At 37.6% G+C, this 26715-nt stretch overlaps 1 protein-coding gene across 1 annotated transcript; it reads right to left on the bottom strand.

Annotated features, from left to right (window-relative positions):
* On the bottom strand, positions 1-26715 carry HACD1 (3-hydroxyacyl-CoA dehydratase 1). Its single transcript, XM_004380559.2, has 7 exons — positions 26459-26715; positions 12732-12849; positions 12531-12549; positions 12366-12454; positions 9513-9634; positions 4391-4569; positions 1-521 (listed from the first exon to the last, which is right to left on the bottom strand). Exons 1-7 carry the CDS (start codon positions 26713-26715, stop codon positions 439-441), a joined length of 867 nt encoding a protein of 288 aa, XP_004380616.1. The 3' UTR covers positions 1-438.

The following is a 26715-nucleotide window of genomic DNA, read 5'->3' as shown; positions in this document are numbered from 1 at the left end:
TTCAAGAAATTCCAATACATTATTAATAAGTTAGTATAATTTTGTATGCACTTTCATTTGAAAATGTCACATAAATGCCATCATAATGTTAAATCATTAAACTAATTTCTAAATATTGATCGAAAAAGTTCTGAGCATACATTGCCAAAAAATATAGTAAAATTAACAAAAGCTGGCTTTTTTTTAAGGTAATATACCCCATTATTTTCTTAATGCTTGACACCCACTCAGGAGTTGATAATACTTGCATAGTTCTTGTAGAAATGGACCTGGCAGAATGTGAACACAAATTATTGGCAAATACCACGTGTTTCAAGTCGTATTTCAAGAAATAATACAATCCATGATATTTCATGAAGTTGTTTATTCTTGTTATTAAAACTTGGACTCAAGTAATCCTGGTTATTCTGGAAAAAGCACCTTGTTTGTAGGGATCATTTAATCATCCTTTTCTACAATCACCTCGCCATGAAGCACCTTTCTTCTTTGACGTAACATATGAAAATAGAGTTGTGGAAACACTTAATTGAAAAAAGAAAACAAAGAAAAATAAGCTATTGATTTAAATTATTTATACTTGAAACTAACACCCGTTAAATGGGGCAAAGTTTGAGAGCATGTACATTATATACTTAATTCTCCACCCCGAACTTACTGCCATCCCTAACATTACAGAGTTCAGGGTAAGACTACAAATGGAGGCCCACATACCACATGTCTAAATATCTTACTGCCATAAATTGTTGGGCTTTTCTTTTTTTTAATCAAATTTAAATTCCTCCATAAATATATCTTTATAATGACCTGGAAGGACATGTCTGAATTTAGAATTCTCCAAGTCTTTAGAATACCATGACAGAACATTCCAGCACAGGAAAAGCTGGCCCCTCTCTGCCCTTTTCTCTCCCCTCAATCAGCTGTATCCTGTACCATGAGGGGTCTCAAGCACATGTGTATGGATATGCCAGTACACACATGCAGGTGTCATCCACACCCGTCACAAACAGCTGTCCCTTGGCCACCCAGCGATCTCAGAGGTGTGCACATTGGGTGACATGGTTAGCCCTCAGGAGATCAATTGGGGAAGAGACCTACAAAGGCCCTAGATGCATGCTCAGTGCCATATAAGCAGTGAATTCTATGATCTCAGATACCCAGAATGTGGTCTACAAGGGAAGGGAAGCCTGTGTGGGCACATAACCCAGTGGAAAGCCAGAAAAGGACCCTCTAAAACATGGCACAGAGCATGGGTCTCAGGGTAGTTTGTTTTATGCAAACATTTAACATATATGCATGAGGTCGGCTGGACAAATGGTTATTTGCTCAGTCAAATTTGGAGAATTATTTTGAGCCTATGCTTTAAGTCATAGTACAAGCACAATAATAAATGTTGAATAACATCAGTTATAAACAATACAAATGTAAAAATACCCTGAAAATGATAAACAGAATAACCAAAACAACGAACCTAATTACAAGACAAGCTTTCAATATCTTGCTTAGACAACTGTGGGTAACAATTTATTCTTAGAACTTAGCTCAAACATAGCGAAACTGTACAACAGAATTTCATTTTTTAATTTAGACGCTCTCCATTTTATAATGCAATCATCATACCTACGAACCAGAATGTTTTCAAGTCATATACACTTAAAGTTAACTGACCAACTATTGCAAACACTTCTACAAAATTTTGAGTTTAGCAGAAGGCGTGGGCTTGAGTTCAAATCCTGGCCTTGTCACTTATTAGCTGGGTGACTTTTAAGCAATTTAATTAACCTCTCTAATTTGTAATGTCTTTGTTGGTAAATGGGAGATAATAGTATCACTTGTTTTTGCACTAAATGGGAAAATTTCTATGAATGTGTTTAATAAGCAAAGGAAAGTAAAATTAGTTGTTATACATTCATATTAAAATAGAGTGGAAAAGCATCATCCTGGCTCATCGGTATTCTACAAGTGGGACTCTCAAACAACTGTCAGTATAGTGAACTGGGAAACTACTATTGCCATATGCCAGGTGGTACAAACAATTAATGCACTCAGTTGCTCACAGAAAAGGTGGAGGTTTGCGTCTACCCAGAGGTGCTTCAGAGGAAAGGCCTGGTGATCTACTTCTGAGAAATCAGCCATTGAAAACTCTATGGAGCACAGTCCTACTCTGACACACACGGGGTCACTATGAGTTGGAAATGACTCCATGGCGACTGGTAATTGGTTAAAAGTCTCCCAAAAGACCTGAAACACCATCACAATTTACTGGTTTGGAGCTTCAAACCATGATCCTTCAGTGTCTGGGTATCTGTAGAGATGCTTTAGTGGTCATGAGGGAGAAGAGAGGCCCAATAGTTGAACTTCTGACTATGCAATGACAGACAATGAAGCAGGCTCTGGTTGTGCTCAAGGTATGTTAACTAGATATCAACCAGAATAGCTAAATGTTGGGAAAAGCAAGTGATGTTAACAAGTATTTTATATATACCACTTCTTAGCCCTCCTATTCAATCTCCATCTGGCTCTGGTAGAAAATCTGATGACAGAATCAGGCTGTAATTGTAGAAGATGAGGGAGAAAAACACTATTTGACTAAGTCAATTTTAATTTTAGAAGAGCTTAAAAGTTGTAGACCTCAAAGCGATGGCCAATTTTTATGTTTATCCTCTTTAAGTGGAAATATTTTATATCATGTGTCAATGTAGATTTTAGATTCTACAAACTTTTCTCATTTCCTTTTCCACCCACTGACATCAAAGTCTCAAATTCTATTGAGAAGGGTAAATGATAGCTCCTTGCTTTTTCCTCATATCTCCTGCCATTATTGTTGTTAGGTGCCATAGAGTTGATTCCAACTCACAGCAACCCCATGTGTTACAGAGTAGAAAATAGGCTGTAATTTTTATGGGAGCAGATCATCAAGTCTTTCTCTCACAGAACCACTGGGTGGGTTCCAACTGCCAACCTTTTGGTTAGCAGTGGAGCTCAGCCAAGCTGCTTACACGTTGCCCCACCTGGGCTCTGATTTCCTGCTAGTGGCTATAAAATGTCAACCGGTGGCGCAAATAGTTTGTGTTCCACAGTGGTGTCACAGAATAAATGGTCTGGTGGTCAGCTCCCATTTAAGATTACAGCCAAGATAACTTCATGGAGCAGTTCTACACATGGGGTCACCATCAGTTGGAACTAACTTGACACCAACAAGTATTTAAATGAAGTCGTAAAACTTTATCAGTTCGTTACTACTGAAAGGTGATGAGAAATTAGTGGAAAGACTGAATTATTCAAACTATTTTAAGGAAAGTGGCTTTATTATTTTCAAGTTTATAGAGAAACACAAATAAGATTAAAAAGCACTCCCAGATGGTTTTTCCAAATGTATGCTTAATGAATAGATAGAAATGGTCTGAAATTTTCTTTGATACATGTTTATAATTGGATATATAATTCTAAATGCTTGCATATAGTTCACTGACGCATGCTTTTTCTTTAAAAAAATAAATCATACAATACAGGAAGAAGGAAAGTCAGGAATAGGAGGAGCATGTGGAATGTGTGGCTAATTGCCTCCATTAACAACTGCCTCCTTTGCTATGAGACCAGAAGAACTGGATGGTGGCCAGCTACTGTTACTGAACATTTTTATCAAATATTCCATAGAAGAACCCTGATCAAAAGGGGGAAAATGCTGAACTGAATTTAAAATCCTCATGGAATCCAGACTACCTGAAGCCATAACGGTTGGATGAATCCCTGAAACTATTGTCTTGAGATATTCTTTAAACTGTAAACCAAAAATATCCCCTGAAATCTTCTTAAAACCATAGTTTAGCTTAACTAGTGCAAAAAGTCTGCCTTAAGCATTATGCTCTTTTAAGAACTATCTACATGAGATCAAATTGATACAAGCAACTGGAAACATCAGACAGGAAGCTTAGAGAGCAGTGAATTTATGTTAGTGGGGAAGAAACAACTCAGAAAAGGAACGTGAGAATGGTTATACAACTCAAAGAATGTAATCAATGTCACTAAATGGTACATGTAGAAACTTACGAACTGGTGTATGCTTTGCTGTGTATATTCTCAACAACAACAAAATAAAAATTATATTTAAAAAAATAAGATAAACCATACTGAGTTTATTTTTAAAGGATTTTGAGAAAGTAGTCATTTGTGTATTAATTTTCTTGTCCTTTTTCCTTAAGTGGAAAGTCTTCTGATGCACTCCTCTTTCAATTATTTCAAATTATGAATAAATGTGGGTTGAATAGAAGGTTGTAATGTATTTGTAGGCAGTTAATTCTAATTATTGTTCCTTGTTTATTAAACTAGTTTATTATGCTATCTCCCCCAAAACTTTAGTATATTAAATCACAGTACTAATATGTATACTTACATGGTATATATGAAGCCATAGTTATAAGAAGAAAATAATAGTAGTCAAAAGAGACATTGTATTTGTTTGGAAGTCTTATTGAAAACATCCCCGATTTCTTCACATACGGTAATGCGGCATATATTGTAAGAAGTTCACCAGCAACTCCAACAGGATATAAGATGATAAAAAAATTATATCTGGGGAAAGAAAAATCTCACAGAATTATTTTTCTAGAACAATTGTGGGATTTTATATCATGGTTCTCTTGCTACTGCTATATATATCAACTTTAAAATTCCCCTTACTATATAGATTTACAATAACCTCACATAAAATTAATTTTTCTACTTTAATCATTTCCTTATTAATTTACCATCTTTTTTCTCATAGCAGTTTCAATTTTGAATAGCAAGATCTTAATAAAATAAGAAGCCAATTTACAGTACTGGAATATTTTTATACATTTAAAAAATGTATATGCAGTACTTTTTTTAGTATTATAAAGATAACTTCTTCAATCCATGGAATTATACGGGTTTTCTTCCCTGCTAGTCATTTATTGCCCAAATGATATGCTTAAAGACCAATTATGATCCTAATTGTATATCTAAACCTTGAAATTACCAAAGTAGTTCTTAAGAGGCATTTAAAAAACTCTTTGTGGTTACTAATTAAAAGACTCTGACTTAACTATTACAGAAAACCTGTAATACTACCTAAAGCATCAGTAACTACTGAGTGTACTGTCTAAAACTGCTTTCACAAGAAAACAAGTAAGTAAGTAATTTGTTGAATTCCTACATTAAAGGAATGGCTGAGAAAGTTCCATTAAAATTCAAAAGTGCAACTGTTCATCTGCCTTGTGGCAAGCATTCTAACAGAGTATGCCAGCCATCATTTATGCCTACATTTAGGGGAACACTCACATCTCTATTTGTCTCCAAAGGAAGAGCCTAAAGGACCTAAAACAATGACATTTCTCCATCAATGAAAATCATTCTCAGCAAGTCAGTCACTACATAGTAGTTACTACAGAAAATTAAGGTAAAAATGAATAAAATTAATTCATATTTTAATCATTTTGTTGGCACTAAGAAATATTTGTAAGGAAAAGTCAGATTAGTATTGTAGGAGCTTGGAGACAACTTAAAAATCACCTTATTCCTATATGGTAAAAATATACTAGGATGAGAGACTGGCAAGTGGGGAGCAGAGTTATTTACCAAAATAGATTAACTGGTAAAGAAAGAAGAATGATCCCTTTACATTACCTGTCCATTTTATATTCCCTTCTCAGATAAAATACTCAATTTTCTTTAAATTTGTTTTGTTTTTACTTCATGTGGCTTTCAAATGATTTTTTTTTTCCTGATAATATTGTTGTTTAATGAGAGGGAAAAACCAATTTAATATTTCTACAAAAAACTAGTTTAAAGCCTTAAGGTCAGTGAAAATTTTTAATGAAATGCGAACAAAATATATAATTTATTGGAATTTTCATGCACTTTTAGAAAAATTGCATTTCATTAACTGTCTCTAAGCTGTTCTGAGGGCAGTATAGGAGATTTAACTGCCCATAGGCCACAATCAGGTACAGATATAACACTTCCTTGAAGATTCCTAACTGTCATTTAAATTTTTGAGGGGAATGCATTTTTCAAATTAAAATGGAAATCGATATGAAAATGTAACTCATTATACAATTACCTATTTTGTGTACAAGTTTTCCAGGAACACTTCTAGTATATAAATAAAATCAAGTATATTCAAATCATTACAGTAGGCCAAAACAATTTACAAGTAAGAAGCCATTTCTAAGGTGAATTTTTAATTTGAGAATAATTAGCTGCAACATTTAAACATAAATATTATTTTAGGTTACTTAATGGGGTTGGCATACATATTTAGACAATCGGATGTTCAAGATATTTGACATGAAACAATTATTCATGATTATGACTGACAATGTATCATGCAAACACATCTATTTCAAAGTTGAAAGATTTTATAATACCTTGTTGAACATTAAGGCAACTGACAAACATTTTCTAAACAGCAAATTCAAACATGCAATGGCAGGGTTTTGAACTTTTCCAGTAATTCAAGACGTGCAAATGCATTCCAAAAGGCCTATAGACAAGGCAATGAAGATCAGTGTGCATGGCCTAAGAGAAATGTACAATGTGCACTCCAGTATCTTCTTCAAACCAATTTGTGAATACAGCAGATAAAAAACACTATATCATGGTTAGTATTTTTAAAGGTTCTACAAGTACAGAAGACTGTGGTCATGCAAAATGGTATTGATATGCACTCAGGGATTAGAGTTCAGCTACATTCAAAACCTCCAACTTTATTCACTAAAAATGAATAAATTTTCACGTACAATAAAAATAAAAATAACCAAACATATAAAATGGTAGCACAACCTTCTTATGACAGACAGCATGTTTAAGCTCATATTATAATTTTAAAGCATTTTATAAGCAAAATGGTAACACACAAATGTCTAAACTGGAGCTAGAGAATATTAAAAAAAGTTTGAAAGAATACATACGTAATTAAGTCATTATCCTTGTACAGTGGAATTACAAGTAATTTTAAAGCTTTTTCCTTTTTTTGTTTATATATCCTCATTTACTATATTTGAACATGTATAATACATGAGTAATAAAAAAAAGTAGTAATCACTTAAGAAAAAATATTAGGCTTTTACTATATGGGGGATCTAAAACAAGTGCAACACTAGCTAAGGATTATCCTTAAACAAGTTAAGAATGTATTAACATAAATATCAGAGTTCTTAAATATGACAAAAATATAGATATAACATTATTTATATTATATCAAAGCATTATTTATAATATGAGAAAACTGGTAACAATCTAAATTCTAACAAGAGAACTGGTTCAGTCATACTGTGCAATATTGTGCAGCTTTAGCATTAAAGAGCTAGATTTATATGTACCTGTACTGACAAAACAATAAAGCTCCGAGATATAAACAAAAAGCAAGTATTATAACATTTATGTTTAAAAAATTCACTTCTCAAGCAATCATCTAAGATATACCAATTGGTCTCAATCCACCTGGAGCAAAGGAGAATGAAGAACACCAAAGACTCAAGAAAAATATTAGCCCAAAAGACAGAAAGGGCCACATAACCAGAGACTCCACCAGCCTGAGACCAAAAGAACTAGAAGGTGCCCAGCTACCACCAATGACCGCCAAGACAGGGAACACAACAGAGAGTCCCTGAGGGAGCCGGAGAAAAGTGGGATGCAGAACTCAAATTCTAGTAAAAAGACCAGACTTAACAGTCTGAGACTGGAGGGGCCCCAAAAGACATGGCCCCCAGACTCTCCATTAGCCCAGAACTGAAACCATTCCCGAAGCCAACTCTTCAGACAAAGACGAGACTGGACTATGGGACATAAAATGATACTCGTGAAGAGAGTGCTTCTTAGCTCAAGTAGATACATGAGACTAAATGAGCAGCTCCTGTCCGGAGGCAAGATGAGAAGGGAAAAAGGGTCAGGAGCTGGTTGAAAGAACACGGGAAATCCGGGCTGGAAAGGAGGAGTGTGCTGTCACATTAGGGAGAGCAGCTAGGGTCACATAGCAATGTGTGTATAAATTTTTGTATGAGAAACTGACTTGAACTGTAAATGTTCACTTAAAGCACAAGCAAAAAAAAACTCACTTCTGGGTTTTGGCATTTTTGTTAGTATGGATAAATTGATGGATAAACTACAAACTGTTTCATTGTGGGGAAAGGGGTGGGTTGGGCAGAGTAGAAACAAAAACTGTCCATGTTTATCCTATATACTTCTGTATTGTTTGCACTTTGTACAAGGGAAACATTAATACAGCTGTAGTTTTAAAAGAAATTTTAAGAAGGAAAATATTTTCAAACCCTTTTATTCTACATGCACGGAATATAAATCTCTTAAACTTACCACCATCTGACATATCACATACCTATTAGTTTTTTCTGGGCTTTTTTTTTTTTCTGTCTCCTCTGTTTCAAAAGGACGGACTGTTTTATTCATACTACATCTCCAGTATAAAGTAGAAACACTACATTTGTTGTTATTATTGTTACTGCTATTGTAAGTACAATATAGATAATGGAGTGAAAAAGCTATACTGGCTGTGATTTCTTCTCAAAAGAGCAGTCTTGTTTTATTACTTTACCAAATGTCAGTTGCTCAAAGAATTTAAACTGTGAAGAACAAAAAAAGACATCTTTTAAAAAAAGTCGCTTTAGGATAGATATGTTCAGAATTCCTAAATATAAATTTTGTCCACATTTGAAATACAATTTCAAGTAAATTTGACTTTAAAAAAAATGTCTGTCTCCACTATTTAAAGAGAAAAATTTGGTATTATATATTTTAAAAAAAAAAAAAACCAAACCCGTTGCCATCAAGTCAACTCCAACTCACAGCCACCCTACAGGACAGAGTAGAACTGCCCCATAGGGGTTTCCAAAAGCTAGTGGTTTCGAACTGCCAACCTTCTGGTTAGCAGCCAAACACTTAACCACCGCGCCATCAGGGCTCTATTATATATATAAGATACTAAAAATTGTGGATGTTGGATTTAACATTAAAATAATTTAAATCAATCTGATAAACATGCCATATTTTTGGCAGTTATTTAATATGATTTCAAAAATGCATATTATGCTTTCAAAGAAAGTTATTTAAGGTCCAAGGGAAAAAATAAAGCCAAATTCATTACCACAAAGACAATTCCGGCTCATAGCGACCCTACAGTTTCCAAAGTTGTAAATCTTTACGGAAGCTCACTGCCACATTTGGTGGGTCCGAACTGCCGACCTTTTGGTTAGCAGCTGACTGTTTTAACCACTGTGCCACCAGGGCTCCTTTATTTCAGGACAAGTAATATAATTTGTTTTGCACTGATTTCACTCAAGAGATATATTAACATGATTCACTTCCGGTCATTAAATTAAGTTTTTAGAATGCATGTTATAACACTACTAATATCCGAAACAACAGCATTCTGACATCACGGGGCTAAAACACAAGTTTTAATTCTCTGGTGTTAGCTCAGCATACATAAAATAAGCATGCACAGGACTGTGAGAAACTAAACTGCAAGACATCGCCACCTGGCCCATTTAATGAAGTATGGCAAGTGGTCGAGAAGATTGAATGTGTAGAAGGAATAGCGAGTGATCTCTGTCACAGTCCACGCGACCAGAAAAAGCACCACACTCTCCTCATTCTGGATCTGTAGGATTACAAAGAAATCCAGTGTCGTTCAACCTTGAACTCACTTTTCAGTGAAAATATTTTATTCATTACGTCTTTTATTATAATGGAATATGTTAGGTTAGACAAATTTAATCCAATACAGAAAACTTAAACGCAGTCACCAATTTATAAATGATTACAAACACGCAACTTAAATATGTCCTATGTATAGCAATGGTCAAATATTTACTAGTTCCTCTCCCTCACCCTTTACTCCATCCAATAACAACCATCTCAGGATAACATCAACCACTCAAAACAGAATGGGAACAATCTGACCCTCCTACTTTCTATTAGTCATTAAATGATATCCATTTTACTGTAGAATTAACTCTTGAACTTGGCCATTCCTCTTCGACCCTACTATCATTATTTTAATTCAGAGCCGTATCATCACTCATCCAGACTATTGTAACAGTCTCTTATATAGTCTCTCCATTCTTTATTTTCTTCATGGATGGCAGTTTTCTGTTCAAAACAAAACAAAGCAGCAAACAAAAACCAAACTGGAGTCAGCTAGTCCTATGATTTAAAACCTTCACTGGTTCCCTGTTGCTTAAGAGACTAGAAGGATAAAATCGTAACACTGGAGCATGATTTTCAACGTTCTTTACAGTCCAGGCTCAGAAATCTCTCTAACTCCATCTACAATCACTCAGATCCCCCTACACTTCTTTCTCTGGTGACACTAAGCTTTGTATAATTTCCAGAATATGTTCTGAACTTCTGCATCTTTACACATGTGATCAGCCCTAATTAGAACATTACCACCTTATGACTTCCCCTAGCAAATCCTTTCTCATCTTTTAAGATCCAGATATAACACTGTGTCCTCTAGAAAACTCTTCTCAAACTCCTCCTCCCACCTTGAGCAGAGTTATTTGCCCACCTTCTTTTCTTCTCATAGTACTTTGTTGTTAGAACTTGCCAATTTGTATTAAAGTTTATCTGGCTAATTTTTGTATATCCATCAGCACTCAACTTATATATCCTTCTTCAGGGAAGCCTTCCTTCACTCCTCAGTTCAGGCTAACTCCCAAGTATATTATACTGCATTGCATACTGGGCTCTGGTTTCAAAGCACTTAACACTAATATAATTAAATAATTACTTGTATAACCACTTGTTTAACATCTCTCCCCAACTATAGGCTCCACAAGGTGGGAACGGTGTTTGTATTGTTAGTAGCCATATCCCCAGCAGCGTGTCTGGCACAGAACAGGTGCACAATTTGTATCTGTTGAATGACTCAACATTTACATGACCGTTCCCCTGCTCCACAGCCAGTACATTTGACTGCTGGGCTTGATTTTTGTAAATCCACACAATTAGGTGTATAGAATGCATTCAATAAATGCTGGTTGAATCACTTAGAGAGTGGTAGAGGGGTGCCAATAGGAGGCTATTGTTGAAGAAAAATAAATAGTAATATTACACAGAGATCTGCTGGGGTAAAAAAAGAACAGGTAGATCCTTTCTGTCTTTGGGACTAGCCACTCTCATGTTTTTGTTTTTGTCAGCTGCCATCGAGTGGCTCCAACTAATGGCGACCTTATGTATAACTGAACGAAACACTGCCCAGTCCTGTGCCATCTTCTTGAGCCACTCTCTAGCTTCTCTTTAACTTCTGCTCTCTAGTTGTCAGCCATCTTGTCTTTGTCTTTCTCCTTCTTCAGTCTTCAGACTCATTGTGGTCCTAGTCCAGCTATTATATTCATTCACTGTCTATAACAGTTTCTCCTTTATTCTGTTAATGTTGTACTCCTGCTTCTAATTACTGGGAAACTTAATAAAAAGTTGGGATTTCTGTGTGGCATGTTTTTGTTGCTATCTATATGGCAGTCACTGGTTAAGGACCAGGTAAATCAAGTGAGTTGAGTGAAAGATACTAATTAAGAGGGTTGAAGTGCAGAGTAGTAAAAGGGCAAAAGGTCAGCAATCTGTCCCCAGGCAGACTGGAGGCCAGCGAGTCTAGCAGGAAATGCAAAAGGGGTTAAATATCAGTCCCCAAGCAGAGGAGAGACAAGAAAGGCATCTGAGGAATGGAAAACAAGCCACATATCTGTCCTCAAGTTGAAAGGAGGACAAAGGCTGTCAAGAAGGTCAGAAAAGTTGGTCTGGGAAATGTTTCTGTCATGGGTTTAATAGGCTCAATATCTTGACATAGTCAGCATGATGTTTGTCTCATCTGAAAGGTTTAAGCCATTAATTAGGTTCAAGTCTATCTCCAGTCATGCCTCAATAAATAATGTTCATTTATCCCTAAGTTCCTTAACCTTCTTAACTTTCAGTCTTTTCTATCTGTGCATATCTAAGGACTAGATTTACTTTTTAGGTCTGTTGCTACAACAGTCAATGAAAAGTAAACTGCTTATACTGATAGCTTATCAAAGAGAATACCCATAACTTCAATATAAAAGAAATTTTCAGTTAACTCTTTGACAGAATATGAATATTAATTTAAAAAAACTGAAAAACATCAGAGTATATTATGGATATAGAACGCCAATATTTGGTTTGACTTGTGTTTCAAAGTCACTCTATTAAAACACTGCTAAGTGAATGCACAATCACACTTAAATTCCAACCCAACCCTCTTTTGTCCACTGGTCCTGCTTCCTGAAATACCCAAATGTTAATATTTTAGATTCCTATTAATAAAAAGCTTTCCTGTGGGCTCAAGTAGAGAATATGTTCGCGTCACTTACTGGTTTTATACTGTGAGTAACGAGCCACACCATAAAGATTCTTGAACTCACTTGGACCCCAGTCACAAGCACAGAAGTAGGTATAATTCCTTAAAGAGAAAAACAAGTCAACTATTGCCCTTAAGGCAATTTATAACAAAAATAAAAATTAAAGCAAAAACTCACCAATTAAACAGTGGACTATCTGTAAGCAAATAAAAAAAAAATCACAAGTCAATAGCATAAAACATAAAATAAATCCCTGTAAACAATGGTATTAAATAAATCCATAGGTGGTATGCATTCTGCAAAGTAAGATTGCTTCTGCTCAACAAATAAAATTACAAATAAATACTAGAACAGAAAATTGGATGATTAAAAACTTACCTCAAGCAAGGCAAATGTCTGGAAAAATTTAAGTGTCTTCTGAATACTTTTATATAAACCTCTGTGCGTTCCTTTCTCCATATAAAAACGTACCATGGCAATAGCTAGGACCAACCACCTAAAGAAAATAAAAGGATTTTACAAAATTCTATCAAAACTAATAATTCCGAACTTCCTGAAAAGAAATGCCATAGTTTATATAGGAACAGTGCGTATGTTTTATTATGTTCTCAGTTCATTATCGTATTAAAAAAAAAAAAACCCACAGGAAGAAATGACAAGGGGATAAGTAGACTATATTACAGAACAACTACATGCAGATTTAAAACAAAGTCCATTATATTTTTGATTTCAGCAAATAAACCAACAGACTGAAGAAACTAAGTTTATGTATCAAGCATAACATTGTCATAAAGCACTGAATAACTATATAAATATCCCTTGAGCTAAAAAAAGCTGTCAAAAACTGTATGTATGAATAAATATGTATTTTATACAAATATATAATGTATAATTACATGTAGGTATAGAATCACTGTTATGGATGGAATTGTATACCCCCAAAAATATGTGTTGTAAATCCTTACCCTTACACCTGTGGTTATAATCCCATTTGGGATACAGTTTCACTGTTACGTTAATGAGACATATTAGTGTAGGGTGTGTCTCCAGTCAATCTCGTGAGATATAAAAACAGCAGATTGAGCAAGCAAGCATAGATGGGGGAAGACAGATGCCACACCACATGACATCTCCAACGAACCAAGAAATAGGGTCTGAAAAGAGACAAGGATCTTCCTCCAGAGCCAACAGAGAAAGCCTTCCTCTAGAGTCAGCACCCTGATTTCAGACATCTAGCCTCCTAAACTGAGAAAATAAATGTTTGTTAAAGCCACCTACTTGAGTTATGTCTGTTACAGAAGCACTAAATAACTAAAACAATCATCAATTAATATTTACGTTTGCTGTTGTTGTTAGGTGCCCTCAAGTCGGTTCCAGCTCATAGCAACCCTATGCACAACAGAATGAAAGACTGCCCAGTTCTACACCATCCTCACTATCATTGCTATGTTTGAGCCCACTGTTGCAGCCACTGTGTCAATCCATCTCATTGAGGGTCTTCCTCTTTTTTAACGACCCTCTACTTTACCAAGCATGATGTCCTTCTCCAGGGATTGGTCCCTCCTGATAACATGTCCAAAGTACATACGTCGCACCATTCTCGATTGTAAGGAGCATTCTGGCTGTACTCCTTCCAAGACAGATTTGTTCTTTCTTCTGGAAGTCCATGGTATATTCAATATCCTTCGCCAACATCACAATTCAAAAGCGTTAATTATTCTTCGGTCTTCCTTATTAATTGTACAGCTTTCCCAAGTATATGAGATGACTGAAAATACCATGGCTTAAGTCAAGCGCACCTTAGTCCTCAAGGTGACATCTTTGCTTTTCAACACTTTAAAGAGGTCTTTTGCAGCAGATTTGCCTAATGCAACACATCATTTGACTTCTTGACTGCTGCTTCCGTGGGTGTTGATTGTGGATCCAAGTAAAATGAAATCCTTGACAACTTAATATTTTCACTGTTTATCATGATGTTGCTTTTCGGTCCAGTTGTGAGGATTTTTGTTTTCTTTATGTTAAGGTATAATCCATACTTAAGGCTGTAGTCTTTGATCTCCATCAGTAAGTGCTTCAACTCTTCTTCGCTTTCAGCAAGTAAGACTGTTTTATCTGCATATCACAGGTTATTGAGTATTCCTCCAATCCTGATGCCACGTTCTTCTTCACACAGTCCAGCTTCTCGGATTATTTGCCCAGCATACAGACTGAATAAGTATGATGAAAAGATACAACCCTGACACACACCCTTCCTGATTTTAAACCACACAGTATTCCCTTGTTTCGTTCGAACGACTGCCTCTTGGTCTATGTACAAGTTCCTCATGAGCACAATTAAGTGTTCTGTAATTCCTATTCTTCACAATGTTACCATAATTTGTTATTATCCACACAGTCAATGCTTTTGCATAGTCAATAAAACACAGGTAAATATCTTTCTAATATTATCTGTTTTTAGCCAAGATCCATCTGACATCAGCAATGATATCCCTCATTCCACATCCTCTGATGAATCTGGCTCGAATTGCTGACAGTTCCCTGTCAAAGCACAACTGCAACTGCTTTTGAATTATTTTCAGCAAAATTTTACTTGGATCTGATATTAATGATACTGTTCAATAACTTCCACATTCCCTTGGATCACCTTTCTTTGGAATGGGCACAAATATGGATCTCTTCTAGTTGGTTGGCCAGGTAGCTGTCTTCCAAATTTCTTGGCACAGAAAAGCGAGCACCTCCAGCGTTGCATCCACTGGTTGAAACATCTCAATCGATATTCCATCAATGCCTGGAGCCTTGTTTTTAGCCCATGCCTTCAGTGTAGCTTTGCACTTCTTCCTGCAGTACCATCGGTTCTTGATCATATGCTACCTCCAGAAATGGGTGAACGTCAACCAGTTCTTTTTGGTACAGTGACTCTGTGTATTCCTTCCATCTTCTTTTGATGTTTCCTGTCGGTTCAATATTTAGCCCATACACTCCTTCGATACTGCAACTTAAGGTTTGAATTTTTTCTTCAGTTCTTTCAGATTGAGAAATGTCAAGTGTGTTCCTCCCATTCGATTTTCTAACTCCAGGTCTTTACATATTTCATTATAATACTTTACTTTGTCTTCTCGAGCTGCCTTTTCAAATCTTCTGTTCAGTTCTTTTACTTCATCATTTCTTCCTTTCACTTTAGCTATTCTACGTTCAAGAGCAAGTTTCAGCATCTCTTCTGACATCTATTTTGGTCTTTTCTTTTTATCTTTCATGTATGATGTCCTTCATGTCATTCCACAACTCATCTGGTCTTCGGTCATTAGTGTTCAATGCAACAAATCTATTCTTGAGATGGTGTCTAAATTCATGTGGGATATACTCAAGGTTGTACTTTGGCCCTCGTGGACTTCTTTTAATCTTCTTCAGTTTCAACTTGAACTTGCATATGAGCAACTGACAGCCTGTTCCACAATTTGGAACAAAGTGAACAATTCAAGAATCCTTTATACCATCCGGACACAAGTCCTTTATCAGATATGTGATTTGCAAATATTTTTTCCTACCCTATGGCTTGTCTTTTCCTTCTCTTAACAGTGTCTCTCAAAGAAAAGGTCTTAATTTTGATGAAGTCAGATTATCAAGTTTTTTTTTTTGAACATTCAGCTTAACTCTTTTATCAGTACGAGTGCCTATATGCAATAACTTGAAACATTCATTTATTGGCTGCTAAATGCAGGTCTAGATTTAGTCTAGGGAGGCAGTTTAGACATGTCCATAAAGAATATATGAATGTACAGATTGTATGCAAGTCGAAGACCATCTCTACTACAAGCCTCCAAATGGTTACTATGTGTGTCAGAGTAGAACTGTGCCCCATAAAGTTTTCAATGGCTGATTTTTCAGAAGTAGATCACCAGGGCTTTCTTCCAAGGCACCTCTGGATGAACACAAATATCCAACCATTTGGTTAGCAGCCAAGTTGCAATTACCTCAAGGAACTCTTAAATTAGTAAACAGAGACAACAGCACAGTGCTGTAACAAGAGATCTATCCCATAATTTACAGGAGCCTTTCTATCATGCCACCCTGGCTACAACCCTGAATACTCATAAAAGGAGAATCTCTTTTTTTCTAGCTGTCTTCAAAAAAAGAAAGAAAAATCAAACCAGTAGCCATCGAGTCAATTCTGCCTCATGGTGACCCCATGTGTGTCAGAGCAGAAGTGCACTCCTCAGGGTTTTCAAGACTGCAACCTTTTGATAGCAGATCACCAGGCCTTTCTTCTAAGGCACCTGTGGGCAAGTTTGAACCGTCACCTTTTAGTTAGCAGTCCAGTGTTTAACTGTTTGCACCACCCAGTATTTATCTCCTTACAACTGCTGGGCCACAGACACCCTTTTAGCTCGGTGGTGGGGTCGCTTCCAGGGTTTGCTGTTCAGCCGGGAAGTGGACAGCCCCGTGGGACCGGGTGGGACTGGTGGGGCACGGCAGTCTGGGGACAGGGGCTAGAGGGCTGCGGGGAAGGGAGGGCTGGTGATGGGGAGCCCAAGGTTGAGTGCGGATAGTGTTGATGTGTTGTGGGGTTGTTGACCATTGTCACAGAGCAACATGTGTACTAACTGTTTAATGAGAAACTATTTTGTTCTGTAGACCTTCATCCGGAGTGAGAGTGGCAGCATAACTGGAGAAGCATGGTCGGTGTCGCTGAACTGTGCATGCAGAGGTTTTTGAAGTGGTGTTGTATCTTTGGCTATGTGCATTTTCACCAAAAAAAAAAAAAAAAGTCAAGAGGGGAGGGGCTTGACATGTTGTGGGGTTGTTGACCAATGTCATGGAACAGTGTGTGTGCTGCTGTTTCATGAAAATATTTGTTCTGTGGACCTTCACCTGAAGTACAATAAAAAAAAAAATTGCTGGGCCACATTGACCTCAGAATCTATGCTCATGAACACTACGCTGTACTGTCTGACTCTAAGTATATACTATGCCTTGAAATATTAGCTAATGATAGTAATTCATGTTATTTAAATTATAAATACATTTTAAAAGTGATATGGAGAGTTTATACTCACATATTTTTACGGATAGAAATGTGCTATCAAAAAAGTTTGAAAGGCACTGTTTCAGATGAGAAAATCATCATTCACAGACATTAAGTTACTTACCTTAAGCCTTAGAGTAAATTAATGGTAGAAATAGAACCACTGAGGTTTCCTAACCCCCAGCCCTATTTTCTTTCCACTATATCACAGCTTTACTGGATTCATGATGATTCATTTCATTTAAGAGCCAACACTGAATTCTGTCTGGGCTAATCTGAGAGTGCTAATCTGGATAATGTTTTAGGTACCTTTCAGGTTTAAAATGCCATTTCATTATCCTCAATGCTCAAGTCCCCATATTTCTAATAAGAAAACAAAAAGCTTAATAAACCAAAAACCCATTGCTATCTAATCAATTCTGACTCATAGAGACCTTGCAGGACAGAGCTGAACTGCCCCATAGCATTTCCAAGGCTGTAAATCTTTACAGAAGCAGACTGCCACATCTTCCGCCCACAAAGCAGCTGGTGGGTTCAAATCGCCAACCTTTCAGTCAGCAGTTGAGTGCTTAACCACTGCGCAACCAGGACTCCTTAATAAGATGTTTTAACTCAGATTCTCCACAGATAATTGTCTGTTTTTTAGGCAAACTCTAATCAGATTTTTACAAAAAACAAATTTGAGAGGTAATTATTAACCTACCAGAAAACTCACCAAAAGACTCATTTAAATGACAAATTTTCTACATTTTTAAGTAGCATTATGCAAATATTCAACTCATTCATTTTAACAGTATAACAAATCGTACTGTTGTTCCATAGGTGGCAGTACTGCACCAACTAGTCTAGTGTCATGATAATGCCACCTGTCTGAAAGAAATTAAAAGACTCTGGAGTTAGAAGGACCATCAAACCATCTCATCTAAACTCTAATCTGTTTTTCAGCAAATATGACCAGAAGCTAATCTAATCAGAGCTCACTTCCTAAGCCTGCCATCACAGGAGTGACACTCAAAGTCTAAGAGGCCTACATTTAACTAATTTTGGTGTTCCTTCATCCATTAGTTTCATAATTGTATAAAACAAACAAAAAACCTCCAAAAGCAATCAACAGTTCTATAATAAGGAATTCTTTTCTGGAGAGTTCTGTTTCTTTAAAACGTGTCAAGACTATTTATTAAAATGGATACGGTCTTCGATAAAACAGATGCTCTTAAGAAAAAAATATGTGTTCCTATGTGGAAGATTGCTTGCTTGCCTAATTAATTTATTCATTCATTCATTCTCAGGCTCAACATTTATTGCTAAGCCAGATACTGTGCTAGATTCTGGAGAATTAGAGATAAATAGGATATACTTCTTGCCTCAAGGAACTCTTAAATTAGTAAGTGGGGACAAAAGCTCAGTGCTGTAACAAGAGATGTATCCCATAATTTACTAAATACAGGAGCCTTTCTCTCATGCCACTCTGGCAACAACAACCTGAATACTCTTATAAAAGGAGAATCTCTTTTTTCTAGCTGTTTTCAAAAAAAGAAAGAAAAATGAAACCAGCAGTCATCAAGTCAATTCTGACTCATGGTGACCCCATGTGTGTCAGAGCAGAAATGCACTCCTCAGGGTTTTCAAGACTGCAATGTTTTGGAAGCAGATCTCCAGGCCTTTCTTCCAAGGCACCTGTGGGTGGGTTCGAACTGCCAATCTTTCAGTTAGTAGTGCAGCATTTAACTGTTTGCACCACCCAGTATTTATCTCCTGAGATTTCCTGAATACCGGCTGCTCCTTAAATAACAGTTATCTACACCTATACCCCCTTTAAAAAAAAGTCAACATTGCTCTTTAACTTATAATTTCCAACATATACAAAATTATAGAGAATGGTATAATAAACCCCCATGTGCCCATCACCCAGCTTCAATAATTACTGTCTTATGGACAATCCTGTTTCATCCAGACCTCTATTTACTTCCCTCCTTCCTCAGCACCCTCACCGGATTATTTTTAATCAAATCACAGATATCCCATGATTCATAAATATTTTACTATGTATCTCTAAAGAAAAGGATTATTTCTATAACCGTAACTATAACACTGCTATGCCATGTAAAAAAAATAATTTCTTAATATTACAAAACATCCAATTGGTGCAAATTTCTTTCACTGTCCAATAATTTTTTTTAAAATTATGATTGAAATATGGTTCATACATTGTAATTAGTTCATTTGCCTACTATGACTCTTTTAATCTACAGATTTCTCCTCTCTCTCTCCCCCTTATGCCCTCTTTTTCACTTGTAATTTACCTCCTGAAAATACTAGGTTATTTGTCCTATAGAGTCACCCACAGTCTGGATTTTGCCGATTGGAAACCCACATCATTTATTATGTCCTTCCTCCCTTGTTTTTCCTGTAAATTGGCAGTCAGGTCTAGGGGCTTGATCAGATTCATGTTTGATTTTCTAGCAAAGCTAATTCATAGATCGTATTGTGTACTTCTATAAAACAAAACCTATAGCTGTTAAGTCAGTTCCAACTCATGGCGACCCTACATGCGTCAGAGTACAACTGTGCACCATAAGGTTTTCAGTGACTGATTTTTCGGAAGTAGAATGCCAGGCTTTTCTTCCAAGATACCTCTGGGTGTACTCAAACTTTCAACCACTTGGTTAGCAGCCAAACACGTTAACCATCTGCACCACGTAGAGACTCTGTACTTACATGAGGAACACAGAATATCTAGTTGTCTTTTTTGCGATGTTAGTGGTCATTGCTTACCATTGCAAAGAACCATTTCTACAGTTATTGAAAAATAATGTTATTCTAATTTTATCATTCCTTCTTTATACCTTCTTTAAAGTAACCGTTTGAAGGCTTATAGCAGAGATGGTCTTTGACTTCATACAATCTGTACTTTCATATATTCTTTACTGACAAGTCTAAACTGCCTTCCTAGACTAAATCTAGACCTTGATTTAGTGGCCAATAAATGAATGTTTCAAGTTATTGCATATAGGTACTCATGCTGATAAAGAGTTAAGCTGGATGTTCCATAACAGGAAAAAAAAAAAAAAAAAACAACCTGATAATCTGACTTCATCAAAATTAAGACCTTCTCTTTGAGAGACACTGTCAAGAGAAGGAAAAGACAAGCCACAGACAAGGAAAAAATATTTGCAAATCACATATCTGATAATGGACTTGTGTCTCAATTGTATAAGGAATTCTCAGAACTCAATAATGAGTAAACAACCCCATAAAAAATCATCTGAAGATCTGAATAGACACTATACCAAAAAATATATACAGCTGGCAAATAAGCACATGAAAAGAAGCTCAGCATTAGCATTAGTTATTAGGGAAATCCAAATTAAAACTATGAGATAACACAACATACCTATTAGAATGTCTGAACTTAGACTGATCTACCAACTGTTGGTGAGGATATGCACCAGCTGGAACTTTATATGCTGCTGGGGGAAATGTAAAATGACACAACCGCTCTGAAAAACAGTCCGGCAGTTTCTTAATTAAACATGTGACTATTTTATGCCCAGCCATTCTACTCTTGGGTATTTACCCAAGAAAAATAAAGCATATGTCCATACAAAGACTTGTACACAAACATTCATAGCTTTATTTGTAATACACAAGAAATGGAAACAACCCAAATGTCCATCAACAGATGAACAAACGAATAAGCAAACTATGATAGATCCGTACAATGGACTGCTTCTTAGCTTTAAAATACATTTGGCTATTACTTAACATTTTGGGAAATGTATATTTCCTTGTATAACTTGGGTTTGATGTTCTACCAAGCCACACTATGTATACTGTGAAAATATCTTGAACAGTTTCAGTTTCTGCAAGAAGTTCATTTATTAATTAACCACTAAGGAGAGGAAATAATATTTTTAAACATCCACTGGAGCCCTGGCGGCACAGTTGTTAAGGGCTCAGCTGCTAACCAGAAGGTTGGCGGTTCAAACCCACCAGCTGCTCCACTGGAAAGACTGGTGGTCCACTTACGTAAAGATTTACTGCCTTGGAAATCCTATGGGGAAGTTCCACTCTGTCTTACAGGGTCGCTATTACAGAAACAACTCGACGTCAATGGATTTGGTTTTGGCTTGGTATGACAGGCATCCTGATGAGCACTTTATATCCATTATCACGTTTGTTCCTTGTAATAGTCCAGCAAAGTAGTTGTTCCAGTTTTACAGATGAGAAAACTAAGGGTCAGGGAGGTTAAGTAACTTGTCTGAGGTTACTCATCTAATAAAGAGTGAAGCATAGCCTTCAATCAACAGCTCCCTGTACTGTTTACAAAATAAAATCCAAATGTGTTAGCAATGCCTTGAAGGCCCTATGCAATACTCAAGTTACCCATCCACCTTCATTTCCCATCCTATACTTCCAGTCCATTTGTTGTTGCTTGACAACAATAGAAATTTCACATTTCCCACTCATGTTATTTCCTCATCCAGGCCGATTAAATCCTACTCATCTTTCAGTTGGTTCAGTTTCAATGTTATGGTCTCCCCTATAAAGCTTTCTCTGATTCTGTCTTAGCTATCTGTCCTCTGACATCTCTGCTGAGCACTTACTTCATTCTGTCTTTCATTACAATTTTTGTTTACATATAAATGCCCCAGGTTACACTTCTTCAAGGACAGGGCCTATCTTACGCCCCCAATTGACCTAGAACAATGCACTTAACCCTTACATGCTCAAAAGTGTTTGCTGAAAAGCAAAGAGAAAAAGAAATGCTTCCTTTCCTAGTCAAGACTCTATTATGAGCAAGTACCTTAAAAATCCTCACATCCTTAAAGGTGTAATTCTACCCCTGGGAATTTATCATGAGGAACTAATTCAACAAAACAAATAAAAGCAATATGTCATTAGGGGCATGACTTAATCATTTACTGTACATTAACTCTACAGAGCACTATGAGAGCATAATTATGAACTATATACAGAAATACTTGATAGAATATTAAGTTAATTTAGAGTATACAATAGGGCAGACACCAACTATACATTCCAAAATATGTATTTTTCATTCATTCAATAAACATTGTTTCGTAGAGTTTATACTCTAATGGGGACAACAGACAATAAACAACAAATTAGCGAAACACTGTACACTTGTTGTTGTTAGGTACCATTGAGTCGATTCCAACTCATAGCGACTACACACATAGATGGCAGTAAGTGGTAGGGAAAGAAATAAAGCAGGCAAGGGAAAAAGTAGTACTTGTGTGAGGGTTGCTATTTGAATGATCATGGCCAGGGAAAACAGCACTGAGGATGGAGACTGGAGTAAAAGCCTGGAGGTTAGATACCCATGTGAAAGATAACAACGAAAAATGAAAAGTTGCACTGTTGTTGTATGCCCTCTAGCTGATTCAGACTCAGTGATCCTTACAGCACTGAGTAGAACTGCCCCATAGGGTTTCCTAGTCTGAAATCTTCACAGGAGCAGATCAACAGGTCTTTCTTCTCTGGAGCGACTGGTGGGTTCAAACTGCTGACCTTTCTTTTGGCTAGCAGCCAAGTGCTTAACCACTGTGCCACCAGGGATCCTTGAAAAACTGTGCTAAGCCTATAGAATTAGGTGAACTTTTTTTACTTTTATGATGTCTCTTAAATATTATTTTATTGTTTTCAAAACCATTATTAAAAAACTAATAAACATTTCAAAGTTCCAGTAAAAGAGAAATAAATAAGTTAAATTTAACAATAACCAAAAAGAACCTCAGCTAACACTCTGCTACCCACCCTGTTAAACGTATACATTTTTGTCCCAATTTCAACACCACTTTTCCAACCTTATTTACCACTGTTCCCCAACAGCACCCTCCAATATAAATCATGAGGAATACACCAGGCTTACTTGCATCTCATGCTGTTTTCTAGAATTTCTCTCTCTATATGCAAATCCAATTATTTCTTCAAATCTTAACTCCTCTAGAAAGCCTCCAAAGAGTTAGTTACATAGATTATTCCATTTTCGTTACCTTTGCCTTAGAAGAGAAATGAAAAAGACAAGGTCTCTTCTCAATATAGGCAGGGTATTTAGCTAAAAATAAGTTTAGGACAAGTTTAGAATAGGCAATAATTTGCTGAGGGAGGCTAGAAATGAAAAAGAATAAAGTGTGAAAACACAAAGGAGAGAGGACTTAACTCTGCCCTGGATAGGGTAGGAGACCTAGAAAACTTCAAAGCAGCTGGTTTGGTGTTATGGATTGAATTATGTCCGCTAAAAATACGTGTTGTAAATCCTGACCTCTATGCCTGTGGTTATAATCTCATTTGGGAATGGGTTGTCTTTGTTATGTTCATGAGGCAGGATTAGTATAGGGTGTGTCTTGAGTCAATCTCTTTTGAGATATGCTGCTGTTGTCAGGTGCCCTCAGGTAGGTCTGACTCATAGGAACTCCACGTATAGCAGAACCAAACACTGTCCAGTCCTGTGCCATCCTCACAACTGTTGCTACGTTTGAGCCCATTGTTGCAGCCACTGTGTCAATCCATTTCATTGATGGTCTTCCTCTTTTTACTGATCCTCTACTTTACCAAGCATGAGGTCCTTCTCTTCAGATTGGTCCCTTCTGATAACATGTCCAAAGTACATAAGACAAAGTCTTGCCATCCTCACTTCTAAGCAGCATTCTGGCTGTACTTCTTCCAAGACAGACTTGTTCGTTCTTTGACACGACATGGTATATTCACTATTCTTCACCAACACCATAATTCAAATGCATCAATTCTTCTTCGGTCTTCCTTATTTATTTGAGATACAAAAGAGATTAAACAAGGAAGCAGACCAGAGGCAGGGGAAGAAAGATGTCAAGCCACATGAAGACTGTACAGGAGAAGATGCTCGAAGAGACAAGGACTTTCCTCCAGAGCTGACAGAGAGAGAAAGCCTTCCCCTAGAACCAGCACCCTGATTTCATGCTTCTAGACTCCTAAATTGTGAGCCAGCACCCTGATTTCATGCTTCTAGACTCCTAAACTGTGAGTCAGCACCCTGAGTTCATGCTTCTAGACTCCTCAACTGTGAGGAAATAAATTTCTGTTTGTTAAAGCCACCCATCTGTGGTACTTCTGTTATAACAGCACCAGATAACTAAGACACTTGGTTAGAAGTCATGGAAGGAATAAGGAGGACATTATACAAAGAGTGAATAGCTTGAGTGAGCAAAGTGAGGCAAGCTTTGCTTTGAGGTACTAGCCAGAAGATTTCAAGTGCAATAAAGGTAGACAGGAGAATCAGGGAGCATATTGCAAAGGGTCTTGAATGACAGAGTTTAAATCTCTTAAAGATTACAGTGTAGGTGAAGGGAAGTCACTGAAGGCTTTAAACTGGAGTTACACATTGGATTTTCATTTTTTGAAAGATAACTTGCACTTCAAAATGGAGCGTGGACTGGAAAGGCATGGGATGCCACACTAGTTAACACATGGCAGGTAATCAAAAAATGTTTATAAATTAGACGAATCTATCACAGTGGACAGAAAATTCTTTCAGCCCCTACTGCATCTAAACGCAGCACAGCATGATACAGTACTCAACTGCTCTCTGGTTGCTTTGAATATATTAGTTTTCTTTCCTTTTAAGATTATATAATCTAGGAAAACAGAAAGACAAAGAATAGTACTGGCTTTGGAGTGAGACTGGATTGAAATCCACATCCTGACACTTGCTGGCTGTGTGATCTCGAACCAGTTGCTTAAACTTGTTGTGCCTCAGATTTCTAATCTGTAAAATGTAGTATCATGTACCCCACACAGAATTGTAGATGATTAAAAGTAAGATAATACATCTAAACCAACCAGCATGGCACATAGTAAATGCACAATATTACATATTTTTTTTTATGACTTGTACTTGGTATTGTACTCTAAGCACTAATGGATACTGAAATACTGTGTCAAATCATTTATTAAATCTTTGTCAATCACGTTTTTCTATAAATCCTGGAGAAAGTTTAAAATATTAAACTCTTCCCCACACTTGTACAGATTAATATTTCATGCACCAATGGGAAAATAACTTTTAAAAAAGGCAATGCAATTTAGAAACAGCATTTTCCCAACACGTTTCAAAAAGCGGTTGATACAGAAGTCACTTAGACAGCTCTTTGAAGAGTGATAGTCATTGTGTAACCTTAACTTGTAAGTCATACTCAAAGCCAGAAATAAATGCAGGCTATCAGTAATGGAGCATGAGGCAATAAAGATGCTGAACAAGAGTGCCAAGCTCCTATAAGGCAGGGTTTTTAAAAAACCGTCCCAAGTAAGAAGCTTTAGGATCTACCATTGCTTTAAAAAAAAAAAAAAAAAGACCAGCCCATTATTGAAAGACTGAAAAGCTCTCCCCCTAAGATCAGGAACAAGGTAAGGATGCATGTTCCATATGGAATGACTTCTAGCGTATATCATCAGGTAAAAAAAAAGCAAAGAGGAGAAAAATGTTTACAGTATACTCCATTGCTTTAAAAAAAAAAAAAAAAAAAGTGGTGAAATTAACAGCTGAGAAACCTCTGCCCACAGATCTGCAGCACAAGGAAATGAATTCCCAGGGCCGGTGGCCGGGAAGCAGGTTCAGCCACTGGCCCGACAGCTCCGGCCTCGGGGCTGCGGCGTGGCGGAACCCAGGCGTTTCTTCAACACCAGCGGGAGGCAGCGGAGCCTGGACCCAAGCCGCCTCCCCCGCGGGTCGACACCGCATTCCTGCTCGGGTCTATACTTAACCTCCGGCCCGCGCCCCGCGGCCGCCGCGCCACGCCGTGCACCGTATTAGGCAATGCCCAGTGAGCAGGGCCCGGCCCCCCCGCCCCGCTCCATTCAACCCAGCCGCGGTGCCCGCTCCCCTCCCCCACGGCCGCCGCCCGCGCCCCCCGGTCCCCACTGACCGGTCGCCGGGCCGCGCACGCGCCCCCACGCGGCTCGCGCCGTTCGCCTCCAAGCCGGGCGCTCCCCACCGCCGAGCCCACTCCCCGGGTCTGGAATGTCGGGGTCAGCAAAACTAGGAGGGCCTGAGTATGGTGAGGGACTTTCGGGGTGCACGTACCCCGCAGTCATGGCGATGTTGTAAAAGATGAGCCAGGTCGTGGCCAAAAAGCCGAGGCGCCTCCTCTTGCCGGTGGCCCCCCTCTCTTCACTGGCCTCCGAGGAGCCGCCGTTGGTGCCGTCCTCCTCGCTGAACGCCATGGTGACCGCGCACCCACGGGAGGTGGAAGAGAGGGGAAGGGGAGTGGGTGGGGTCCCGGCCGAGCGCGCAGCCGAAGCGCCGCTGCCAGCTGCCGCCGCCTCCGTCAGGCTCCCCAT

Source organism: Trichechus manatus, unplaced genomic scaffold (genome assembly GCF_000243295.1).
Source record: "Trichechus manatus latirostris isolate Lorelei unplaced genomic scaffold, TriManLat1.0 scaffold00075, whole genome shotgun sequence".
Lineage (NCBI taxonomy): Eukaryota > Metazoa > Chordata > Mammalia > Sirenia > Trichechidae > Trichechus > Trichechus manatus.
The sequence above is the reverse complement of the archived record's forward strand: the minus strand, read 5'-3'. Positions and strand labels throughout refer to the sequence as shown.